Source organism: Gopherus flavomarginatus, chromosome 19 (genome assembly GCF_025201925.1).
Source record: "Gopherus flavomarginatus isolate rGopFla2 chromosome 19, rGopFla2.mat.asm, whole genome shotgun sequence".
In the NCBI taxonomy this organism is placed as follows: Eukaryota; Metazoa; Chordata; order Testudines; family Testudinidae; genus Gopherus; species Gopherus flavomarginatus.
The window spans coordinates 5,926,152-5,949,127 of NC_066635.1; the positions used below are offsets into that span (position 1 = coordinate 5,926,152).

Consider the following 22,976-nt stretch of genomic DNA (forward strand, 5'->3'; position numbering starts at 1 on the left):
ACTTCCCATGTCTTAAACGACACTCCTGCTAATACAGCCTGGAATTATAGTTGCCTTTTTCATAACTGCATCACACTGTTGACTCAAGTTCAATTTGTGATCCATTATCACCCCCAGGTCCTTTTCAGCACTACCACATCTAGCCAGTTAGTCCCCATTTTGTAGTTGTGCATTTGCCTTGTTTCCCCAGTGTGTAGTATTTTGTACTTGTCTTTATTGAATTTCATCTTCTTTATTTTAGACCAATTTTCCAATTTGTCAAGATTGGTTTGAATTCTAATACTGTCCTCCAAAGTGCTTGCAACCCCTCTCAGCTTGATGTCACCTGCAAATGTTATAAGCATACCCTCCACTCCATTATCCAAGTCATCCATGAAAATATTGAATAGTAACAGCCACAGGACAGATCCCTGCATGACTCTGTTAGGTACATCCCCCCAGTTTGACAGCAAACCATTGATAACATCTCTTTGAGTAGTTTGCACTTGTAAACTTGTGGGCAAAGAAATGAAAGCCCAGTTAAGGCTGGGTCAAAATGTGGCCATTGCTCTATTTGTATATTATAAATTGGATCTGGATTCTTGGTCCTAGATTGATCTTTGTAGATTTTAGAATAGAGATATTCAGGCCTGCCTGCACAGGCCTAGACTTTAACAACTTCGGTGTATTTTTATCACTTAGCTAGTTACCAGGGGTATAAAACAAAGAATCAAAATCACAAGTCTGCCTGTGTCTGGGCCTTCTCTCCCTGTGGCAGTCTGAGGCCTTGTTCTTAGGTTAAGGCCTTTGGCTAGGGTGACCAGATGTCCCGATTTTATAAGGACAGTCCTGATATTTGGTTTTTTTTATATATGGGCTTCTATTACCCCCCCACCCCCATCCCGATTTTTCACAGTTGCTATCTGGTCAGCCTACTTTTGGCTAAGCAACAGGTGCAGCCATAAGCTTGGAAGCGTAGGTCTCATCCTCACCTCCCAAACCAGTCACATTGAAATAAGGTGCTATTGGGCTGTTAGGAAAATGATCCTGTGCTGATAGTGCCCCTCACCACCAGATAAAGATGGTTAAAGAAAACTTAGTTTGACAGCATCCTGTCTGGCAAGAAATCACTTATCAAAGTGGTTGTGGTTGTGAAACCCTCATTTCTGTATGTTTTAGCTTTATGGCCCCCACTTTTCTATTGTCAATCTGTCTGGTTCTCTAATTGTTTCTGTCGGCTGTATAATTAATTTTGCTGGGTGTAAGTTAATTAGGGTAGTGGGATATAACTGGTTAGAGAATTATGTTACAATATGTTAGGATTGGTTAGATAGATTTCAGTAAAATGATCGGTTAAGGGATAGCTGAGAATATTACTGTGTAAACTGGGGTCAAGCAGGAAGTGGGAGGAAAGCGAAATTGGAATGATGTTTGCTAAGGGAGGGGAATGGGGAACAGGGACATGGGGTAAACACTCTGCGGTGTCAGAGCTGGGAAGGGGGACATGGGGTAAACGTTCTGTGGGCGTCAGAGCTGGGAAGGGGGACACTGGGGAACAGACTCCATGGGTGTATAGAGATAAGCCCGACTGGTGTGAAGGGCTTCGGAATATGGTTGCTTGCAAACTAACCCCAATAAACATCGTATTGTCTGCACTTTGGACTTCTAGTCTTTTGCTGCTTGTTGTCTGCGTGACAAGACCCAGGGAAATGGGAGGGTTGAGGGAAATCCCTCTAACAGCAGATTTAACTTTATATTCCCTCTTCCTCCCTCCCAAAGTCTGCACTTTAAATTCAGATCCCGTTGACTGTGAGTGAACTATAAAAAAGACTGAGGATCTGATTCAGGAAAGCTTTGGAACAGTAACGTTCTTCCACTGCTGGAGAAAGAGAAAATATAGTCCTTTAAGTATGCTTCTGTAGCAGAGGACGCAGGAATATCTGTGCCAATTAACTGACTCACTTTGCAAAACAGCATTTCAGCAGAGGACGCAGAAGCTTGAGTGACGCGACAGACAAAAGCCTGTCAATCCATTTCAAGTCCCATTTCAAAGCCGGTAAGAGAACCTGAAAAGAAAAACTGAGCAAAGAAGTTTAATCTGTACCCAAGGTGTTTTAATAAATTAAAGGTTAGGACAATATTGATTCAGAGTGCAAACCCCACTCCACTGGGAATAAGGGTTTCTGATTTTCTTTTAAATCACTATGAATATATTAACCTAAGGGTTAGATCTCTTCAAAATATTTCAAAAATTAAGTTTAAGACTATGTAAGACCAGAGCAAAATCAAAGCAAGTTCAAAAATAACGAGTTGGAGGAAACATAAGCCATTTGTACAATTTTCTTCTAAATCCTAAGGTGTTTGTTATTTCAGATAACCATCAGCAGCTGGAGAAGAACAACATACCTTGCATGTAACTTGAGTTTCTGTCTGTTCTTTAAATGGAGAAAGAGGAGAGTTTTCTGACTGAGCAGATCTGATTGAGGAGACTGGTAAACAAGTTGGGTTGTTTCTTTCCTTGAGGCATAATAGCAGGAGGCAGATCCTATGGCGGCAGCCCATAAGAAGAAAGTGAAAGCATTTCTGCAGAACAAGCAGTGACTGGAATATTTAATTAAAGTGAGGTTTGTGTTGTCTCTCTGTCTGGACAACTTCCTCTCCCCTCTGTGAACTGTATTTTCTTCTGTGCTCCCAGCCCTACTATGTAAACCTGGGACCTAAGCACTGCACAAAGAATTGGCCATGTCTGTTGGGAGTTCTCCGTGTGACATGCTTTTGGGATTGGGAGAGATTTTTCAAACCGCTCAACTCCCATTTAGGCACTTAAGTAAGGACCAGATTTTAAACAGCACTCAGCAGCGGAGAGACAGAGATCAAAATCAGCAGTATATGGAGTTCTCAGATAGCTCCCTGAGTCCAGCACCACTCAGAATCCCTGCACCCGTTAGAGAATCCTGCACTTTTACCAGGGCAAAAGAATTCTAGTTCGGATACAGGCGCACAATCAGATACACGTCTTTGCGCTTTAAACAACCCCAGGTGCTTCTAGCCAATAGAACGGACTCAGGAGGCCTGATTCATTCATGCTTTCTGGCCCCTGGGTGCCAAAGCTAAAATTGCTTTTTTTTTAAAGCTAATTTTGAAGAAGAAGAAGAATTCGAAACTTCTGAAAATCTGTTCCCCGTGCTCCCCTCATCTCCCACCAAGCTCTAAAAGTCTAAAATAGTTAAAACTATTTCTACCTTTTCCTGCTAAACATTGCATCCTGGGAAGTTATATACTGTATTTCTTTCAGCTAAATCCCATTTAAATATGAGACCAATTATCCTTTTAACTTTCATACAACACAGAGCTCCTGGATATGAGTGTGTCTAGCTCCGACTGGGTAAGGTGACCAGATGTCCCGATTTTATAGGGAAAGTGCTGATTTTTGGGTCTTTTTCTTATATAGGCTCCTATTACCCCCCACTCCCATCCCGATTTTTCACACTTGCTGTCTGGGCACCCTACGGCTGGGTGGCATGGCTGCCAGACATGCTGCTCTGAGCGGCATGGTAAGGGGGCCGGGGTGTTGGATAAGGGGCGGGGGATCCCAGGGTGCAGTCAGGGGACAGGGAGCAGAGGGCGGTTGGATGGGGCAGAGGGGTTCTGGGGGGGTGTCAGGGGACGGGGAACAGGGGGGGTTGGATAAGTGTGGGAGTCCCGGGGGGCCTGTCAGGTGGCGGGGGTGTGGATAGGGGTTGGGGCAGTCAGGGGACAGGGAGCGGGGGGGGGGGTTGGATAGGGGATGGGATCCTGGGGGGGCAGTTAGGGAACAAGGAGTAGGGGGGGTTGGATGGGTCAGGAGTTCTGAGGGGGGCAGTCAAGGGGCAGGAAGTGGGAGGGGGCAGATAGAGGGCAGGGGCCAGGCTGTTTGGGGAGGCACAGCCTTCCCTACCCGGATCTCCATACAGTTTTGCAACCCCAGTGTGGCCCTGGGGCCAAAAGATTTGCCCACCGCTGATCTAACAGATACTTTTCCCCATGAGTTAGGAATCCCCAGCCTCCATCGCTGTTTTTGCTCTGTATTATGTCTGTCTATTTAGGCACTGACATGGCCAGCAATACTGTATGAGCAACGTCAATCTTAGACTGTAAGCAACTTGGAGCACGGACAGCCTCCTGTGTTTGTACAGCACCAAGCACAGGTGCTCTGCAAATAAGATTCTGCAGCTATCTCAACCCTTGGCTTTTTAGCCATAGAATTTCCTACTATTTCAGGTAGCAGTGGTAGCAATGATGGATGGGAGCCTGAGAGTGAACAAGGTGCTGGCAATTTTGCCACGCTATCATCTAACTTTGCTGACAGCAATACTAGACAACACCATGGTAAAATTGCCTGTGGCTGTCAAGGCCTTGTCTACTGCCCTTGCTGTTGCCCGTGAAGCCGCACTGGTGTAGCAGCAGCGAGACATTTTAAGGCGAGTGGGAAGTCAAAGGGGACATGTTTAATGGAGGGTAATTAACCTTTGGGACAAGCTATCAAAGGATGTGGTAGATTCTGTATCACTTAAGATCTTTACATGAAGATCGGGTCTCCAAAAGATAAGCTCTTAGTTTGACCGGAAGTTAAATGCTTGATGCAAAAATCCACTGGGTGAAATTTTATGGCCTCTGCAATGCAGGAAGTCAGACTAGATGACAGATAGCCTCATCTGGCCTTAAAATCTGTAAATCCATGAAGTTCTTCCTTGGGTCTCCACCCCTTGGTGTCTTTATTTTTAATGTAGGTCCATCTAAGCAACATGGCTCTGAAGGGAATGTCTCTGATATGTCTGTTATTCATTGCTACGTCTGTCATCAGCATCTCTCGTGCTCAGAACCCCATGGCCTTCAGACGGAAACATCTGACCGTGCTGGACACCACAGACCACAACAGATGTACTAGTGAAATGAGAAACAAACGGATCGCGATGACTAGAGATGGCTGTAAAAAACTCAACACCTTCATTCGTGCTCGCGAGGAGGTTATCGATGCCACATGCACCATGGGGAAAGTGCATGTCATAAAGGGCCAAGAGTATACAAAAAGTATCAGTAAATTCAGGGTCACTAATTGCAGGCTTTCTGGGGAATACCCTAATGACTGCGAGTACATGGCGGAAAAGAGCGCCTGGAAATATATAGTCATCTCTTGTGACCAGAACGATCGCCCAGTGCATTTTGCAGGGACGCTGAACTGGTAGGAATCAGGAAGTGGGGGAGGGGTTTATTCCTAATGCTTTGGGGGTGCTGCTGCCTCTTCTGCTGCAAATCACACCATTTAACCTGTCACCTAAACATACTATTTTGAGAATGATTTGAAATGCTGGAGGCCTCAGCAACAAGGGGACACTGCTCTCTGATGGGTCTGGCAGTGGGAGAGCAGCAGAGAGATGGAGGAAGGAATAATAATGATGCTTAGCACTTTTATAGCCCTTTACATTTCCAAAGCATTGCACCAACATTATGGAAATGAAGGGGAGTGGCTGAAAGAGAGGAGTGGGGGGATTAGAGTGGGGGGACAGGACTGTTGAGAATGGTAAGTGAGATGGTTATAGGGTCTGATCCCAAACTCACTGAAGTCAATGGACTTTAGATCAGCTCCATAGTGAGAGACGGAAGTAGGGGGATCTGGAATGGGAATTAGTAAGGAAGGCATGGAGGATGGTCCAATGGTTAGCATGTTAGCCTGGGAGACCCAGTGAAAATTCCCATTCTGCCACAGACTTCCTGTGTGACCCTGGGCAAGTCTTTTAGGGTCAGATTTGTAAAGGTGCGTCGGTGCCTACAGATGCAGAGAGGCCACTGGTGCGATTCTCAAAAGAGCCTAGCCCCATAAGGCCCGCCAGGAGTGATGATTTTCAAGATCCTTTCACTTCCCTGTGAAAAAGCCACTGAATTTGCTGGGTTTGGGATCAGACCCTATAACCTTCTCATTTCCCATCCTCAACACTCTCCTCCCCTACTTCCCTCTCTTAGCCATTCCTTTTTATTTCTGTAGGTAGCTAAAGACCTTTACAATTCGAGCCCTTAGTCTCTTTGTGTCCACGTTCCCCATCTGTACAAAAGGGATAATAGCACCAGTCTGTCTCACAGGGGTGCGGTGAGGATGAATATCTGAAAGATTGTGTGGTGTTCAGATTGTACTGTTATGGGGGGCCACATAAGGTAGATAGGAGAGTATAGATTACGGGGTGGGAGACTGGTGAGGAAGAGGCAAGACACGAGGGGGAACAGATGCAAGGGTGAGGGGTTGGTGAGGAAGAAGACAGATTTGAAGGGGAAGTTGGTGAGGGAGGGACATGCTACTGCGACACATTCTGTTGTAAACGTAAACAGCCGTGTTAGTCTGTATCCGCAAAAAGAACAGGCGTCCTTGTGGCACCTTAGAGACTAACAGGGGAGCCGCGGAGGGGCAGATTGCTGGGCAGAGCGGGCAGGGGGAGCCATTGAGTGTGTACGGCTGCCCATGGAGCGTGTGGGGAAGAGGCTGGGCCGCCCCCGGGAGATCTACAACTTGCTGCGGTTTAAGATGGGCAGTGGCGTGGTGGTGATGCCCCCGCTGGACCAGGACACGCTCAGCGACGGCCTCAAGACCTGCTACCGGTACCTGAACCAGACCAGCTGGAGCTTCAACGCCGTCATCCAGGCCCTGGATGGGGAGCTGCATCCTGTTGTGTGCAAATTCTATCTGGTTCTGTGAGCTGTAGCCCAGGAAAGCTCATGCTGAAATAAATTTCTTAGTCTCTTAAGACGCCACAAGTACCCTTGTTCTTTTTGAAAAGTCTTTGGTTGCTTAAGACCTGGAAATGCGCTTTTGCTCTCGTCAAATACCAGCAATCTGCAGGCTCCTCTCCGCACTGACTCCCTGCCGCGTGCCTGGTGTTCGGGGCAAAGGCGGGACCCTCGAGGTCACGGGACAGTCTCCGCTGTCGGCGGGGTGGCTGTGGGGCCACGCTGGGAAGCAGGGCCCCCGCCAGCTCCGAGCGGGGACAGGGACCAGACCCCGACTCCTGGGGCCTGGCTCCTGGGTCTGAGCCGCTTGGGCTTGGCGCAGCCAGTGGGTGGGCGCAGGGCACCGGGTGGGGGTCAGACAATCACTTGCAGCCCAGGCCAGGGGAAGGGGCCTGTGCCACGTGCTCCCACCCCACTAGGGGGCGGGCCAGGGCGCTGGGCTGATCCAGGCAAGGAGAGAGCGCCCCGCGCAGGGCATTGCGGAAGAGGGCGGGGCCTAAGGGGCACTGTGGGCGGTGCCCCGTTGCTATGGTAACCGCATGACCCAGCCCGCCTCACCCGGAAGCGGAAGCGGAAGGGGGCCTGAACCCGGAAGAAGCCGGGCGGCGGAGGGAGGAGGATGCGGGCCGTGCCGGGGCAGAGCCACTGGGCGGGGGCCTGGCCGTGTCTCCCCACCGCCGCCTTCCTCACCGCGCTGCTGTCCCTGCTGGTGTCCGGGCCCGGCCTGCTGCACAGGGCTGGGGCCGCCGAGCCGCCTCCCCCCTCCGCTGGCTCGCTGCGGCCCGGGCCGGTGCGGGCCGGGGAAGGTGAGGAGAGGAGACCCCCCGGCTCCATGGGGTGCGCCCGGGACCCACCTCTCCGGGCCCCCCGGGAGCTGCTCCCCAAAGACTCCCCACCTCGCGTGTATCCCCCCCATCCTGGGCCCTCCTCGCCTGCTGCGCCCCTCGCTTCTCTTGGGACCCCACCCCCTAGGGCTCCTCGCCCAGGAGAGCCAACCTCCAGCACACCCCTCCCTCCTGGTCCTGTCTGCTGGAAACCTCCTTCTCCTTCCTGGATCCACCTCCCTCTTCACCAGCTGTAGAAATCCACCAGCCCTGGGGTGCCTTTCCAGGCACGCCCCTGTGCACCCCCGTCTTCTCCAGAGGCCTCCCCATCGCCAGGAGCAGTCTCTCTCCACCCAAAGCTGCTGAACAGTTGCATAATACTATTGGTATTTTCTGTCCTACACCTTTTCTGTCGCACACCTCTCCCCAAGGTCCTCTCTCATGCTGGAACCCTGTAGCCTCAATGGAGAACTCTCCTCATGTGGGGACTGTCCTTCTAGGCTGCAATGTTAACACCATAGATGCTGGTACATGTCTGGTGAAGGGAGAGTTCCTGAGTTCCACGATGTTCTGGTAGGAGGATGAGGTTAAGATCTCAGGAGCTTAAAGGATCTGCCCTTCTATTCGTCATTCTTTTTCCCCATACCCTTTTTTTCATGCCCCAGTCCCCATGTTCTCCACCCCTCAGTAGTGAATGACTTTTGTGTTTCTGCTCTGGTTAACTGAATCTGTCATGTACTCTTCTTACCTTCTCTTTGGTCCTAACTAGTTATATCAGACAATATTCTCTTTCATTTTACATATTATAAGAATCTCAGAAGTTAGGGTGGGAGGAGGACTTGTTGGGGCACCAAATCCTACCCACAGATTGAAAGTTGTATTGGTTTGACGTCTGTGACTTACTATGTTCAGTCGCAGCCCAGTGCTGAAGAAAGAATGGATAGTCTGAGGGCCCGGTGGCACTTCTAAGGTATGATATCTTACAAACCTGTCAATATCCTTCTGATGGGCCAGAGAAGAAATATCAGCTACTAATGTGTTACAGTTGAAGCAAAAGAAATAAGACTATGATTAGATTGATGTGATTTTAAGGTCTGGCGCACCTCTTATCCTGATGGGGCTAAACACTTTTTGGCAAGACCAATTCAGGTATTTCCAGACCATTACACTTTCCAGACCATTACGCTGGTGCTGGGCCAAAGAGCAGAAAGAAAATGTCCCCGGGGCTAGCACAGCACTAATCCTGACTGTAGTTGGTGCTTTATCCAGGCTAGATTTAAATGCCCCAAGCTGTCTGTCTTCCACCCCTTTCTGTGGAAGATTCTTCTCCAGCCTGATAGAATTAAAACAATAAAATAAAATAAAAGTCCTGTGGTTTCCTACTTTATTTTCTCTTCTTCTGATCAAACTTAACGTAGTAAATGGCCTAAAGCAAAACTCACTGCTATCTGTACCTCTCTAAAAGGACTGTCTGCTCAGTTCACAGACTGGTGACCTATATCTTTGTCTATGAAGATCTGATATCCCTGGTATGCAGTGGTGTTATCATCTGGTACTTTGCTGGCAGCTTTGAGAAGAACGTAGGCACGGTGAAGCAATGCTTCCTCACCTTTGCCTTTGCCATTTCTTCGGCCCTGTTGTATCTCTTATTTGAGGCTGTCGTCTCTGGGGTGTCGGAGGTGGAAGATGCCAAAGGATTTACACCAGTTGCTTTTGCGATGTTGGCAGTGTCCACCACGCGTTCACGGATGAGAAGGGCACCACTCTTTGGGGTTAACATTCCCATGGTGCTGGTGCCCTGGTTAATGCTCTGCGTGGTCTGGTTTATTCCCCACTCCTCTCTCCTGAGTAACATATGTGGCCTCATAGTTGGGAAAGCCTGTATCCTTTCCAAATGCAATGACTTGTTTAACCAGTGAAAAGAGCATGTGGGGAGCTTGACTTGTGATGGGGAAGGAGTAGGAAAAAATGCTGAATTCTGATTGCTTAGGCTCACTGACTTTTTGTTGTGCTGGTTCATGGCTTTCTGTCAGCTGCTAATATATATGGAGATATACCTAGCTCATAGAGCTGGAAGGGACCCTGAAAGGTCATTGAGTCCAGCCCCCTGCCTTCACTAGCAGGACCAAGTACTGATTTTGCCCCAGATTCCTAAGTGGCCCCCTCAAGGATTGAGCTCACAACCCTGGGCTTAGCAGGCCAATGCTCAAACCAGTGAGCTATCCCTCCTGCTTAGTGGCTCTTAGGTTTATTGTTGCTCAGATGGGCCTGATCCTGCACCCCTCACTTCCATTGCAGTCCGTGAGGCTTTTGTGTACACAAGGAATGCGCTCTGGAAAGTCATGGTGCTCAGTGGGTCTGAAAACTCAGGGGGGGTAGAAGAAGCTTTTTCCAGCCATTCTGCCTTGAGAGAAACCTTGGTTTGGTGGTACAAAGGAGGTGTATTTAGAGTGGTTGCATGTAGAAAGTTAATTCTGTTCTGCCCCTCCATTTGGAACCTTCCGCAGTCTTCCTTAACATGCTGCTAAACTCAGATGGTCTTGGCTATTGCTTCTGTTTGGATCTCCCAGAGTCGGTGGTATCTAAGCTGGATCAGAAGTTCCCTTTCAGCCTGCTGAAGAGAATACCAGGGCTGAAGTATATTCCAGGGTCTGTTGCAGAGAGAAGAGCCTCCCAGACTAGGAAGTAAGTACATGAACTCCAATAACACTCCTTATAATCCCAAAGGGAGGCAGCAGCTGGGATGTGTAGGGAGTGTGCTCTGACAAGTGCTGGTGTGAAATGACCTTGCAAAGCTATATCATGATCTCCACTGTATAGTCTCCCCTGTTAGAGGAGAGAGTGGAATCTAATGATTAAAGCATTACACAGGGAACCAGGACGTGTGGCTTTCATTCCTGGCTATGCTACTTGACTGGTGACCTTTGGCAAATCACTTATCCTCGCAGGAATGTTGGGATACTGGGCTTACACAGCACTTTGAGAGTCCTCTGATGAAGGGCTTGATATAAGAACATGGTATCAGTTATTAAGTTGTCATTGCCTTCATTCCAGAGCACATTTCCAGTGTGGAGGAACAATTTATCTGCAGAAATAGAGTTCAGGGCCTTCCAATCCCTTTATGTCCTGTAGCCATGAATGCTTACTTGTCTTCTGATAGGTTTAGAAATTAGATGGAACTTTATCCAATTCCAAAGCACTTTTACTACCAACATTCCAATCTCAATGGACAGAGGAGGGTTAAACTGCCTTGTAGCTGAAGAACTGTAGTGAGTTCTCTAACACAAGTATTTCCTTATGGTTACACCTGTTCCCTTATGACCAAAGGGGGAAATCTGAGGTATAAACACATGCCTGTAACAATACGACCTCAGGTGGTGTGACTGGATCTCCTAGGCTAATCTGGAACATGCCCTGACAATGCTTGCAAGGGAGACAAAGCGTTTGTGTATGTGAAAAGTTGATAGGTGGCGAGCTAGGGTGTGGATCTACGGTGCTGTAGCCTGCTGTGCACCTGCCATGTCCTAAAAGTTCCGTAGTGGGCTTTGATCTACAGCAGCATGGAACTTCTAGTGCCTGGTAGCCGGGTCCACGTGGATAGATAGCGCATGGCAGGTTACAGCACTGTAGAGTTGCACCCCAGCGTATCATGCACTCCCTCTCCATAGAGACGAGCCCAAGGAAAGCAGGGAAGCAGGAGGAAGTTTGTACCTCAGGGGGTTATACTGACCCAGTGCCTTTAAGCTCTTTGGGGCAGGGACTGTCTTGTGCTGTGCATACGTACTGTGCCCAGCTCAGTGGGGCCAGGACTTCTGCTGGAGCCATGAAGCTACTGTACAGTTACTAATAATGTCTTTGGTGAAAGCCTTTGCTGTGCTTCTGAAGGCTCTGTGTCTTGAGTGAGATGAGATGCAGACTCTTTTGGGTGAAAGGTGTTATAAACGTTAGCTATCAATAAATGTCTGTGTGGGAAGGTGTTTCTAGGACTTTCCAGATTAACTGAGCTACGCTTGCATGTAACTATTTACCAAACACAAATCCTGTTCTTATTTCTGTAGCTTAAGTTTATCCCAGCGTAAAGAACCAAAGCAATTGTAAGATTTTTTGCTATATGTTGTTCCACTTGTCTGCTGGGATTCAGGTTAGAATATACAGTTCAAGACCAGACAGAACAGATTTCTACAGAGTTGTATGCTTTTGCATAATGCTTTGTGGCCCATAAATGCAAGAACCAACATTGAAGTAATAAAGGAACAATCCTTCTGGGTATTTGTCTTTGTGATTCCGCCTTCTTCCGATTTGATCAGTACTCGCCTTGGAGAATAGGAAGTCGCGAAGACCACAACTGCCAAATACCCAGCAGGATTGTTCCTTGATTACCTGTTGGGCAGAGCATCTCCTGGTTTGATTCATCCTGCTGAGTTACACCTTCTGTTGGCAGCTGCTGTTTCTGGATCCCCTCACTCCTGAATTATTCATTATACTAATAACTGCCCCTGTAGCTCAGAACTGCCTATTCTTCTCTTCTCCAAAGGCCTTTGAGGCTCAGCAGGTGAATAGTTAAAGGACACACACCTTAAATGGAGGAACAGGAGATGCATACAGAATTCTTACCTTGCACAGGGTTCCATGCATGCTTGTTCCACAAGACTCTGGCCGTCATCATTGAGGGATGTGGAAATGTCTCTAGTGGTGGCTGACCAGTCTACTTTTATTTAACTGCTAAGATGGCAGCTGAGCTCAGCCTGTCATGATGGGGATTGACTGTAATGACCGTTCTGAGTAGTGGAGTCCGAGGGAGGCCTGCCCGACAGGCGCTTGTAGATATTTGGAAATGCCAGATGTGAACACACTGTAATTTTTCTTTCCCCTTTTCTCTTCAGGATTAATCCAGTGCCCGGTTCATACCCCACCCAGAGATCTTCACCTCCAGCCCTTCCTGTGGTTCAGCTGCAGCACCCTAGTGCCCAGAGCCTGGGATCCTGGCACAACTGCACACCAGCGCACATCCATGGTTCCCCCCCATACCAAACTAACCCTGCCTTTGGGAAATTCTATGTGCAGAGTCACTTCGGTGCCTCACCTAGACACTGCTGCCAACCAGCTGATCCCCACTCCCCCCAAGGTGCATGTCTACCTGATTCTCAGATACCCACAGGGACGGAGAACTTGGAGGCCAAGTTTCAGTACGCATCAGGTTCCCCTGCAGAGAAAGTGCCAGCTGAGCTTTCAGGAGTCCAAATACACTGATCATTCAAAGATGAGCCAGGGCCCTTCTCCTCTCGCCGGCCATTGTGTGACCAGCTTGCAGTGGAGTGCTGCTGAGGAAGGAGACTGCTTCAAAAGGATTCTTCTGATTTTAACTGATGGTGCCTGGGATGACTGGGGTCAAATCAGGCATTCGACCACAGCCCCTGAGTTTTCTGTCCCACTGCAGACTGCTCATAGACCTTTTTTCCTGGGTTCTGGTTCTTTATTTTATTTATTTTCCTTTTTAATTTTGATACATTTTTTTATCTTGGCTGAAGGCTGTGACCATTACCTACCTGTCTCTCATTCTCATGTGGAGTCCTCACTACACATTGTGGCTATGACCTCATCTCTCTCTACTACAGCTAGGGTCCTGGTTACAACATACTTGTCCCATGATTCAATTATGCTGTAGTGTAGATGGGTGCTAACGGTCAAAACACTGGACTAGTTGGGTTTTAACCTGACTACAGGGACTAAGGTAGGACCCTGTCTCATTTACAGTTGCAGTTTAGCCAGGACCCATATGCTGGGTTTCCGGTCGCCTACCTGCTGTATAACTGACATGGGTTTAATTTAACAGCAGTGTTCAAATGGAGATGGGGAAGAGAGAGAGATCTGGTTTATAGTTATGCCTTGGAAAGGGTTGATGCTGGCATTGTTGCAGGCGGTGTGTCTGAACGGGGTTGTGTTTCCATGTGCATCCATGGGGAAGTTCTGTGCGCTGTGTTACATAGGAGGACAGATAAGATGATCACAATGGTCCTTTCTGGCCTTGGAATCTAAGCTGAGACTGTGGGGACGGTGGAGTGAACTATATGGTGGCGTTTTCTGCCATGCAGAATAGCTGCTGTTCCATCTGCTAGAGTCTCTAATTAGCATCAGCCATGCGGGCTGCCTTCCCCAATTATGTTGCTGTCACGTAGTCTCCATGGCAGGCACCTACAGTAATTCTGCAAGCTGCCCACAATGCCAGCTTTGATTCATGAGGCTGTCCTAGATACTTGCAAAAGGGGTGGGTGAATCTTATTTAAGGGATTCAGGATATTCACAGGGAGTATGAGGGTAGACTTAAGCTACTGTATATAAATTAATAAATTCCAAGGCTTGAGAAGGGCTATTAAAATGAGCAGGGATGAATCAAATGGAATTTAGCTGTGACCCTTCTGTACAGCATTTGATGAGCTTTTAAAATGGTCTTTGGTGCCAAAGTTAGTATTGGAGACAATTAACATAAGTAGGGGGTTGTGGGAGGTGTCCGCTAGTTAGATCAGCGTGCTGGGACTCAAAAGATCTGTGTTCTAGTCCCAGCTCTGTCACTTCTCACTGTATTATCCTGGATGGAAAGTTTATTAATCTGTTTGTTTCCTCATCTCTAAAATGGGGATAACTTCTGGTTCCTAGAGGGAGGTGAAATTTGCTTCTTATTTTAATGTGTGTTGAAGTACTTAGTTTTCACTTAATTCAACATCTTTTCTGTCATCGTAATTCACAGTGCCTAACATTGCTATAGGCACCAAAGTAAAAGAAAACTGCCTATCAGGGACAATATGATGGTTTCTATTCTGTTCCGCATCAGGATTCTTGGGTCAGGCGAGAAGGGCTAGATTAGGCGCTAACATCAATATTTATAGATCACCTACTCCTAAATTTTCATCCTGTCAGTGTCTGAAAGGCAGAAGTAGTGACAGAAACAACGCTGTTCATGGCCAGCTGGAATCTTGACTTTTGGTACATCATGAGCCTTGCTCGTTACTGGTGTAACTCCACTGGCTTCAGAGGAGTTACAGCAGCAATGAATTTGGCCCTACTGTGCTAAAACCATCTGATTTATCTGCCTTAGAGGTTCTCATGTACGGAGGTGCAAGCCATGGAGGATCAATCTTAAGAGTGATGGCATCCAGGTCAGTCCATTCATGGGAGTAATAACACACATGTAAGCTGCATCTTTGCATAACTAGACCCTTTCTGCCAGGAGCTAGGAAATGACGTCTTATGAATAAGCCTGTAGCGTCTTTGGTACACACTGCATATTCAAAGGAGCATGCAGGGCGAGTGAGTGCCTCTGAAAATGTATTCTCCCATGCCTGTAGGAACATGCACCCAATGTAGCTCCATCAGTTAGACTGAGGAGCAGAGCACGAGGGACTACAAACTTCAATCCAACAAGCACCCGTGCACGTGGTCAGGTGAGAAGGTAGGGATGCATCCATGGAACAAAAGGAGCAACCTTAGTGAATGCAGCATAAGGCTGCCGGGTTTAGGTTTTTATCGTGGATGGAATGATTCTTTCAATGAAAAGCAGCTCATTCCTTCCTGGGCACACAAAGGCTCCTCCAGCTGCCATCTGTGGAGACGGACAGAAAGATAAGCTACCATCCACAGAAACTGAGTAGGGGAGAGGGAGTTCTTGTAGTGCTTCCCCTACTCCAGTGCAGTTGCTGCCGGGATCAACAGCAGCCAAGTGGGCCATGACACTGCCAATCGTAGTGATGGTGTTCAGGGTGCTAATCACCAGCCTAACCTATCGGCAGCAATGGCTGGTCCCATCCACTCGCGAATGTAACAGCAGCACAGTCCCAGGGGAGGGCAGAGGATGGGGGTTGAGGAAGACTTGCTTCTATTGGCAGTGATGGATGGTAATGTCGGAGGCAGAAGGACAAATACCTCGTGCACCGGCTTTGCAGATGAAGAATTGGAGGCACATGTTGCTAGGTCCCTGGTCCGATGAGGACAGCTAGCAGCAGATGCTACACTCCAGTCAAGGACTGGAAGAAATCCACAAAGCTCTGAAGTGATGTCTGACCATTCTAGCCCCAGAGCAGAACCTGCGTTCTTAAGGCTTCGAATGGTTTTTCAGACTTAATCATGTGGTCTCTGCAGTCTCTGCCTGAGCGTTTTCACTTATACTAATCCAACCAGTTCTCTCTGAGGGAGCACTACATTGCTGCTCCTGATGGAAAAGCATACACTAAGGTCATTCACTCCCAAGCAAATCCTTACGGGAGTGCATTCTTCTCAGGGATCTAGCAGAAGAATTCACATAGGGGTCTAGGCACTGTTGGGGGTTAGTTTATGCCCATAAAGTACCCAAAACTCCCTGTGAGACAATTGGAAGTTTTACTCTTATAGTTCTTATCTGCAACATCACTAACATCTACTTTTAAAAAACCATATTTCTTATCCTGGCAACCAGTGTCTCTCATTTCTCCATAATTTGGACAGATCCTGCGCCCCCCGCCCCACCATTCCAGTCACTAGGACATATTCAGCTATATAAAATGTGTAAACCACATCTAGCCAAGCCATCGTTTCTACAGAGCACCTTTCCTCTAAGCAGCCATTCACTAACATTAGAATTCGTCTAGCCATTTTGATGCACTGGCTCAACGGGGGACTTTAATCCAGATCCTCAAAGACATGGAAGTTAGGAGCCTACATACCTTTGCAGTTCTGGCCTTTCTTGTGAGGTAACTCCCCTCTCTTCATGTGTCGCTATATAATGCCTGCATCTGTCATTTTCACTCCATGCATCTGAAGAAGTGGGTTTTTCACCCACGAAAGCTTATGCCCAAATAAATCTGTTAGTCTTTAAGGTGCCACTGGACTCCTGGTTGTTTCTTCTGCTGTCACTATAAAGGGAAAGTCACTAAATCTAAATTCCCCAGGACTGGGTTCAGTGCTTCTTTCCAAATTCCTTACAGCAAAGGGGAGGAGGGACAGAGAATAGGGTCACATGAAGGAAAGAGTGTAAGGCTCAAGGGAGGAGTGAAAGGAATCTGCTGCACTGCAACCACAAGGAAAAGAGGGTAAAAAAAAATCATGGGCCGTGGTATATTTCCGCCTTGCCACCCCCCCCAGCAGCATTGCTGATTGAAAGCTGCACTGCACCGTTTTTCCCCATGGGGGAGCCGGAGAATTAAAAAAAAATAAACTAATTACTTTAAAAAATAATCTATCCCTGAGATCTGTGGTAGCTCAGTGCTTGTCCCTGTCTGTGCGTAAGTGTTGGACTGCGGCAGGGTAATCGCCTCAGTTTCTGCTCTCCCTAAAGGGAGTTTTGTCCCTCCGAGGTGATCCTGCTGGATTTTCCACTCTTCCAAAGGGGACACCTTCCAGCACACGCTCCTGGACAGCAAACGCAGCTTTGAACAGCTCTATTGTGCCTGCGACTTTCCGAGCCCCCTTTGTCAGAGTAAAAAGCGACAAAGAGTCCTGTGGCACCTTATAGACTAACACGTATTGGAGCACGAGCTTTTGTGGGTGAATACCCACTTCGTCAGACGCATGACAGAGTCTGCTTTGTCAGAGTGACCTTGGCTGGTGGAGGACAGCTGACCTTAGTGTCTCTAGCTTCCTCCCCTAGGGCCTGAGCATTAGGGGAGCCCTTCGGGGAGCGGGTGGAACTGGGAACCCAGCCCAAGTTTCTCACCTGATAGCACTGTGTGCACTGATCACATTTACAGGTGTCCCAGGTAGCCAGGGAGATCAGGTTTGCAATTGTGGGGTCCTGGAGGTGGGTGATTCATTGTATCACCAGTGCACTGAACCCCACAGGCCACCTGTTCAGGTACTTGCATGGCCCTTGTCTCTCTAGTATCTGAGGACCAGCTTCTCTAGGCCTTTAGTGCTTCCCAAGTAATAGAAGTAACCACAGCAGTGTCCCCACTACCACACTCCGTGCACTCTCTCCCCCTTTCCCCTGCTGGAGGAGTGAACTCCAAATAGGATTTTTCCACCTTCACATCCAGCCTGAAACCTGTCCCGACACTTGTTCAAAGCCCTAGGGTCAGGATGCTCCTCCCTTACAGCCACTGGTTTTGGACCCCATTGTCCAGCACCTGGTCCCGGATGGCACAAGGTGAAGGAGACGGGTTGAATGGCAGAGGTGAACAGCACTGATTCTGCCAGCTGGATCAAGGCAATACCATGGGTGCTGGGGGAGCGAGCATAGGGTGATGCATGATCCTTACCACCAAGCACTGCCCCTCTGGGGAGCTGGTCCCACCCCCTGCTTGTGTGCCCAGCTTCACGGCATACGCCAAGGATTTGCTGACAAAAGAAAAGGTTGGGGGGTATGCAGGGCAGCAACCCGATGCATCATTGCTAGAGGACTGCTGACTTCTAGGTTTAGCCAGGTAGCACAACTTCCATGGGCCAAAGACAGACCAGATCAGACAAGACAAGATGGGATGGGCTTGCGGAGAAGATGCTGGACTGAGACCCAAGAGATCTGGGTTGGATTCCTGGCTCTGCCACAGACACTCTTTGTCATCCTGGACAAGTCACTTAGGGCCAGATTTCCAAAGATATTTAGGTGCCTATTAATGGGAGCTGGGCACTTTTGAAACAGCAGTAGGCACCTAGATGCATCTTTAGACATTTCAACACCTTGGAAAATCTGGCCTTTAAGACTCTCTGGCCCAGATCCTCAAAGACTCCTAATTGCCACTGAAATGAAAGGGCCATAGGAGCCTAAATCTCTTTTTCAGGATCTGCCTTTTGTCTATTTCGACTGTAAACACCTCAGGGAAGAGACTGCAATCACTGTATGTACTATGCCCAGCGGAATGAGCCCGCATCTCTGCTCAAACCTCTAGGTCCCAAACAAACTGCAAGGATCTTTGTGCACAAAAAGCACATCGACGTAACTAGGGCCTGACCTAATCCAGCAGGAAATACAGGGCAAAGACCTAAGACTGGTGGACGAGACAAAGCTGATGACCATGTGTGCTCATTGAAACAGGATGGGGTGGTACATGCAGTGCCCTGGTTACAGTTCTGTCTGGGTAATTAGCACCTTCCCTCCCTGTAATGCCTTGCAGTATCAGTAAGAAATGGCATTCTTTGCTTTGCTTCCTAGCCTACGTGCAGATAAACAGCTGCCGCCTTCCATTATAAAACTGGCAGTGGCGTGCAACATGCTTCCTGTCTATGTACAGTATGTAAATGATCTGAGAGCCTTCAAGATAAATGGCGCTACATCAAGGTACAATATTATCTATCATCTGCCTGGCCTAGAGCAACGATGTGGCTTATTTGCACATTTATCACATGAGCTCTCCCTGTCTCATCTCCACAGCTGGGTCCATGTGTTGGTTTTCAGAGTGAGGGTACCCGTGTTCTCTCACTCCCTTGCCCTTCTGTTGCGCGAGCGGCATCCATACAACTTCCTTTCCCTGATTAAAATGAGCCAGGCTGATGGATCTCACCAACATGCACTTGGTTGTGACACAACTTGCCATGCTCAATGCCCAGCCCTCTGAGATCAGGCGTCCTGCACATGCTGGGTCTCCATTCTTCCGCTCTGCAGCTTGCCATGGCCACAGTGCATCGGTGTCACCCCCATGCGTCAATGAGCAAGTGCCATAATCTACTGGGAATCAGGTGGAAACCAGTGTCAATGGTCCTATATATTACAGTAGCACTTGTATTATATACATATACGAATTGAGATAAGACCCCCATTGCGCCAGGTGCTGTATACACACACAATGAGCCTTTGTCTACACACCCAAGTGGCACTGGTTTATCAAGTTGTTAAACTGGTTTAGTTAAAGTGGCTCACAGCCCCGTGTGGACACATTTTGGTTTAACTTCATGCAATTTTTTTTGACTGGATGAAGTCAAATCAGAATGAGCCACTCAAGCTGAAATGCAGGCCTTCTCTACATACTAATTTAGATCAAATTAGAGCAACCCCCTGTGTCGACACTCCTGTTTCAGAGTGGCTTATTTCAGTTCAGCTCAAATCTGTTCGTACCTCGATTTTGGGGCGTGTCTGCACGACAGAGCCTTTGCTTTGCTGGCAAGGCTCCCTAGTGGAAATGCAGGATAGGCCCACAAAAGTAGTTCTGCCGGCATAGCCACACCACCTCCCTGAACATTAGCTATACTCCCAAAACACACTTATCTTAATAGTGTTGTGTCTACACAGGGGTTTTGATAACACAGCTATGTAGGCTAGGGAGGGTGATTTTCCCCCACACTTGTAGCCAACATAGCTATGTTGGCAAAACTTTGTAGAGTAGACCAAGGGTAAACTAACTCACCACAAGCCTGGTTTAAATCAAAATACAAGTGTCTATGTAATCTTTTGCCCTAATGTAATAAAAGTGGTTTCAAATCACACCTGAAGTTAAAACAGGTAGAACACTGCAAGGCCTCAAATTGGTGCTAGTTTGTGGGCAGACCAGGCCTGAGAGACCATTCCTACCCCAATGAGCTTCCAGACAAAGGGGGAGAGAGAGGAAATGAACATAAACAAGAAACCGTCTGATTCTTCTACGCTAGGCAGGACTGAAAGGAGTATGGGGGTCATCTCGTCAGAGGAGGCCAAAGCTTTCTCATGCGCTCTGTGGCGTTGATGGGAAATAGGGTCCTTTTGTTTATCAAGATGGTAAAAGTGGTTTTAGACTCTGGAATGTGCTAGGAACTGGCCTGGGGCCAGCCACGCTAGCGGCTGGAAGAATGTATTTGGGTGATGGCAGGGAGATTAATATGGAGAATTTGCCATGGAGGAAAGGGGGTGGCTTTCATCTAAAGCCATGGGATTAGCTGTAGCTGCTGGGTGTGGTGCATGGATGGGTGATTTTAGGGAGGGGGAACACTGTTTGGGAGAAAAGCATGAGCCAGTGGGTGAAGCACTAGTCTGGCACTTGGGAGAGCCTGGTTCAAGTCCCTGCTTTACCACAAACTTCCTGTGTGACTGTGAGCAGGTCAGCATTTCTGGGCCTCAGTTCCACTTCTGGACAATGGGATACCAGCCGAGCCCTGCCTCACAGGGGGCTGTGAGGAGAAATCCATGAAAGACAGTGAGGCTGGTGATGGGCCATATGAGAATCTGAGACAGATACTTGTCACTCAGGAAGCAAGCATCTCCTTGCTCCTCAGCTAGTTCTTATTTACCCTCCTAGGGATCCCTCATCTCACATTGCCAGGGCTTGCTGGTGATGTGTGCTCTCCTGAGCTTCATAGCCAGACAGGGGCTCTCTCTCCTGGGTGAGGGGGAGCAGTTCTCTCTTCTGCAGCCGCCTGATCCTGTACCACCGCAAGCAAAGGGCATTTGCACACTGACTTTAATAGGATCAGGATCAGGTCCTGGTGCATTCGTCAGCCAGAGGCACATTCCACAGCAGCTAGTCATGGGCCAAGCCCTGCTTTTCACACTGATGCTTAGTGTGTTAAAGGTTCACAGTAACCCGGAAAAAACACTGAACTCTGGTGCCTGCTGTTGAACCAAGGGCTTGGTCTCTGTTTCCTATCCCACTTGCATGCTGCATTCCAGGCCAGGTTAAACAACACAGGCCTCATGACGGCAGAGGGACAGGGCTATAATCCACCCGGAATGCATCAGAGGCAGGAAAATCACTGTGGTACCTGCCAGACCAGTCTGTGCGACCCCGGCACGCTGCATTCCAAACGTCAGGGGAAATCGAGCTGGAAGGTTCCAGATGTTCCGTTCTCAGAACTTGGTTGAGATGTTTCCAGACATTCCCCCGACAGCACCGTGAAATGCAAACTGCGAACCGGGCCGCCGGAGTGCTGAGTGCTCACAACACCGGCAGCACTCAGCACCTCTCAGCCCCAGGCCCGTCAGAGCACTGGACAGATAGCGACAGACAACGGCACCCACAGGACCTCTCAGAGCCGGTTTGAATGAGCCAGGCCAATAAAGGGGGAGGAGGGGAGGTGGTGTGTGGGGAGGCTATGGTGATTTTTATCCCTTTCGTCACCTTCTCCTGTAATGTACCATATGGCTCTGGCCTTCTATTCCGATCCCTCTGGCAGATAAATGCCTCAAAATATACTGCTAGAGTGTGAGTGGCCTAAGTCACTTAGGGCCTGTTACGTCCCATTGACTTTTACTGAGACTTTGGCTTCTTAGGGCCAGATTGCATTGTTGGGTGCCTAAATACCTCTGTCAAATAGGCACCTAGTAGAATTTTCAAAAGTGCCTAAGCACCTGGGCTTGAAATCAATGAGGGTTTTGAACACCTTGCTAGGTGCCTATCTCCATCTTTAGGTGCCTAATTACCTTTAAAAATCTGGCCCCTGGTGTCTGTCACTTTGCACATAGGAGTCTAAGTCTTGGTGAAATTCTCCTATGTCATTTAGGCGCCTCTGAAAGTTTTATCCTGTAGCAAAATCTAAGGCATCACTAATATGAGTTAATTTATATGGTCATTTTTTATTTATCGGTACAGTACTTTTAATCATAATCAAGCTATGAAATGTACTCAGTCCTAGGAGGGGTAATAGTTTGCCTTGTCATTTCTTTGCGGTGTGCGCTGAGGGTGCAGAGAGTGACAGTGAATTTGCTAGGAGTGCTAAGTGTGTTGATGGTTGTGGGCAGACGCTCTGGGTCTGGCATTGTGCTGGGTGAGACAGCTGCTCTGGGATTTCCTTGTTTTTTTAGTGACTGTGGTGTTCTGAGGTAATAGACTTGCAATTCCTTAACTCTATGCGAATGAGGTTCCTGGTGGGACGGGGGATATTTTCCAGCGAAGGGCACTAACCAAAGCCCTGGACCCAGGTTTTGCCCTGTGACCTGGGGAAAGTTTAGATCAGGCTCCAGCCTTCACAGCTTTCGTCAATAATCAGCCAAATCAAAGCCTTGGCCCAAACTCTGGGAAAGTCCAGATGTGACCTTTGTGATGCAGCGTTACTACTTTTTAATCCATTTAAGTCACATGGCTAAATCTCAGATCCATGCAGCTGGTTAAGAGGAAGGGGAGTAGGAAAGGAGAGAGAGGAATACACACCACGTTATTCCCACCTCTAATTTTCCTAGCGTAGCCTGTCTTCTGTTTGCCAGTATAAGGCCTTCAGGGCAGAGGCTGGCTGACCCGTGTGTATGCATTGTCAGTGCAGATCACAAGAGAAAGAGAGCTTGCGCAGAACCAGACCATGCCTGCAGACTTCAGTGATGGTGAAACTTTGTGGAGATGAATGTCCGTACATTGTGTGTTCAGGAAAGGTGGCTGTGTCCACTAAGGATGTTGCACTGGTTCTGATCAAATACGAACCTGACTGGACACTGGATCAAAGAAGCTTGTTTGAGCTTTGGGTTTGTTTGGGTCATTTTCCTGCCTTTCTGCACCTTACAAAGTAGAAGCCCTGGGATTCTTTCCAGATCACCACTCCTACAGCATTTCTGAGCCTGGG

General features: G+C 48.2%; 2 protein-coding genes across 2 annotated transcripts in view; one reads left to right on the top strand and one right to left on the bottom strand.

The window, feature by feature from the left end:
• TAF15 (TATA-box binding protein associated factor 15) overlaps positions 1-2,603 on the bottom strand; it is a 34,491-nt gene extending 31,888 nt beyond the window's left edge. The window contains exon 1 of the mRNA XM_050929643.1: positions 2,386-2,603. Coding sequence (XP_050785600.1) covers positions 2,386-2,392 — 7 coding nt within the window. The 5' untranslated portion in view covers positions 2,393-2,603. The remainder of the gene's footprint in view (positions 1-2,385) is intronic.
• Positions 2,604-7,323: 4,720 nt separating this feature from the next.
• On the top strand, positions 7,324-14,358 carry RHBDD2 (rhomboid domain containing 2). Its single transcript, XM_050929728.1, has 4 exons — positions 7,324-7,541; positions 9,039-9,440; positions 10,094-10,244; positions 12,443-14,358. Exons 1-4 carry the CDS (start codon positions 7,355-7,357, stop codon positions 12,807-12,809), a joined length of 1,107 nt encoding a protein of 368 aa, XP_050785685.1. The 5' UTR covers positions 7,324-7,354; the 3' UTR covers positions 12,810-14,358.
• The last annotated feature ends 8,618 nt before the right edge of the window (positions 14,359-22,976 follow it).

Bases quoted from the DNA above. Each gene is read 5' to 3' on its own strand.
- RHBDD2 (XM_050929728.1), top strand. From the start codon at position 7,355: ATGCGGGCCGTGCCGGGGCAGAGCCACTGGGCGGGGGCCTGGCCGTGT. The intron at 7,542-9,038 runs GTGAGGAGAGGA...CTGTCTGCTCAG, and splicing joins GCCGGTGCGGGCCGGGGAAG to TTCACAGACTGGTGACCTAT. The intron at 10,245-12,442 runs GTAAGTACATGA...TTTTCTCTTCAG, and splicing joins AGAGCCTCCCAGACTAGGAA to GATTAATCCAGTGCCCGGTT.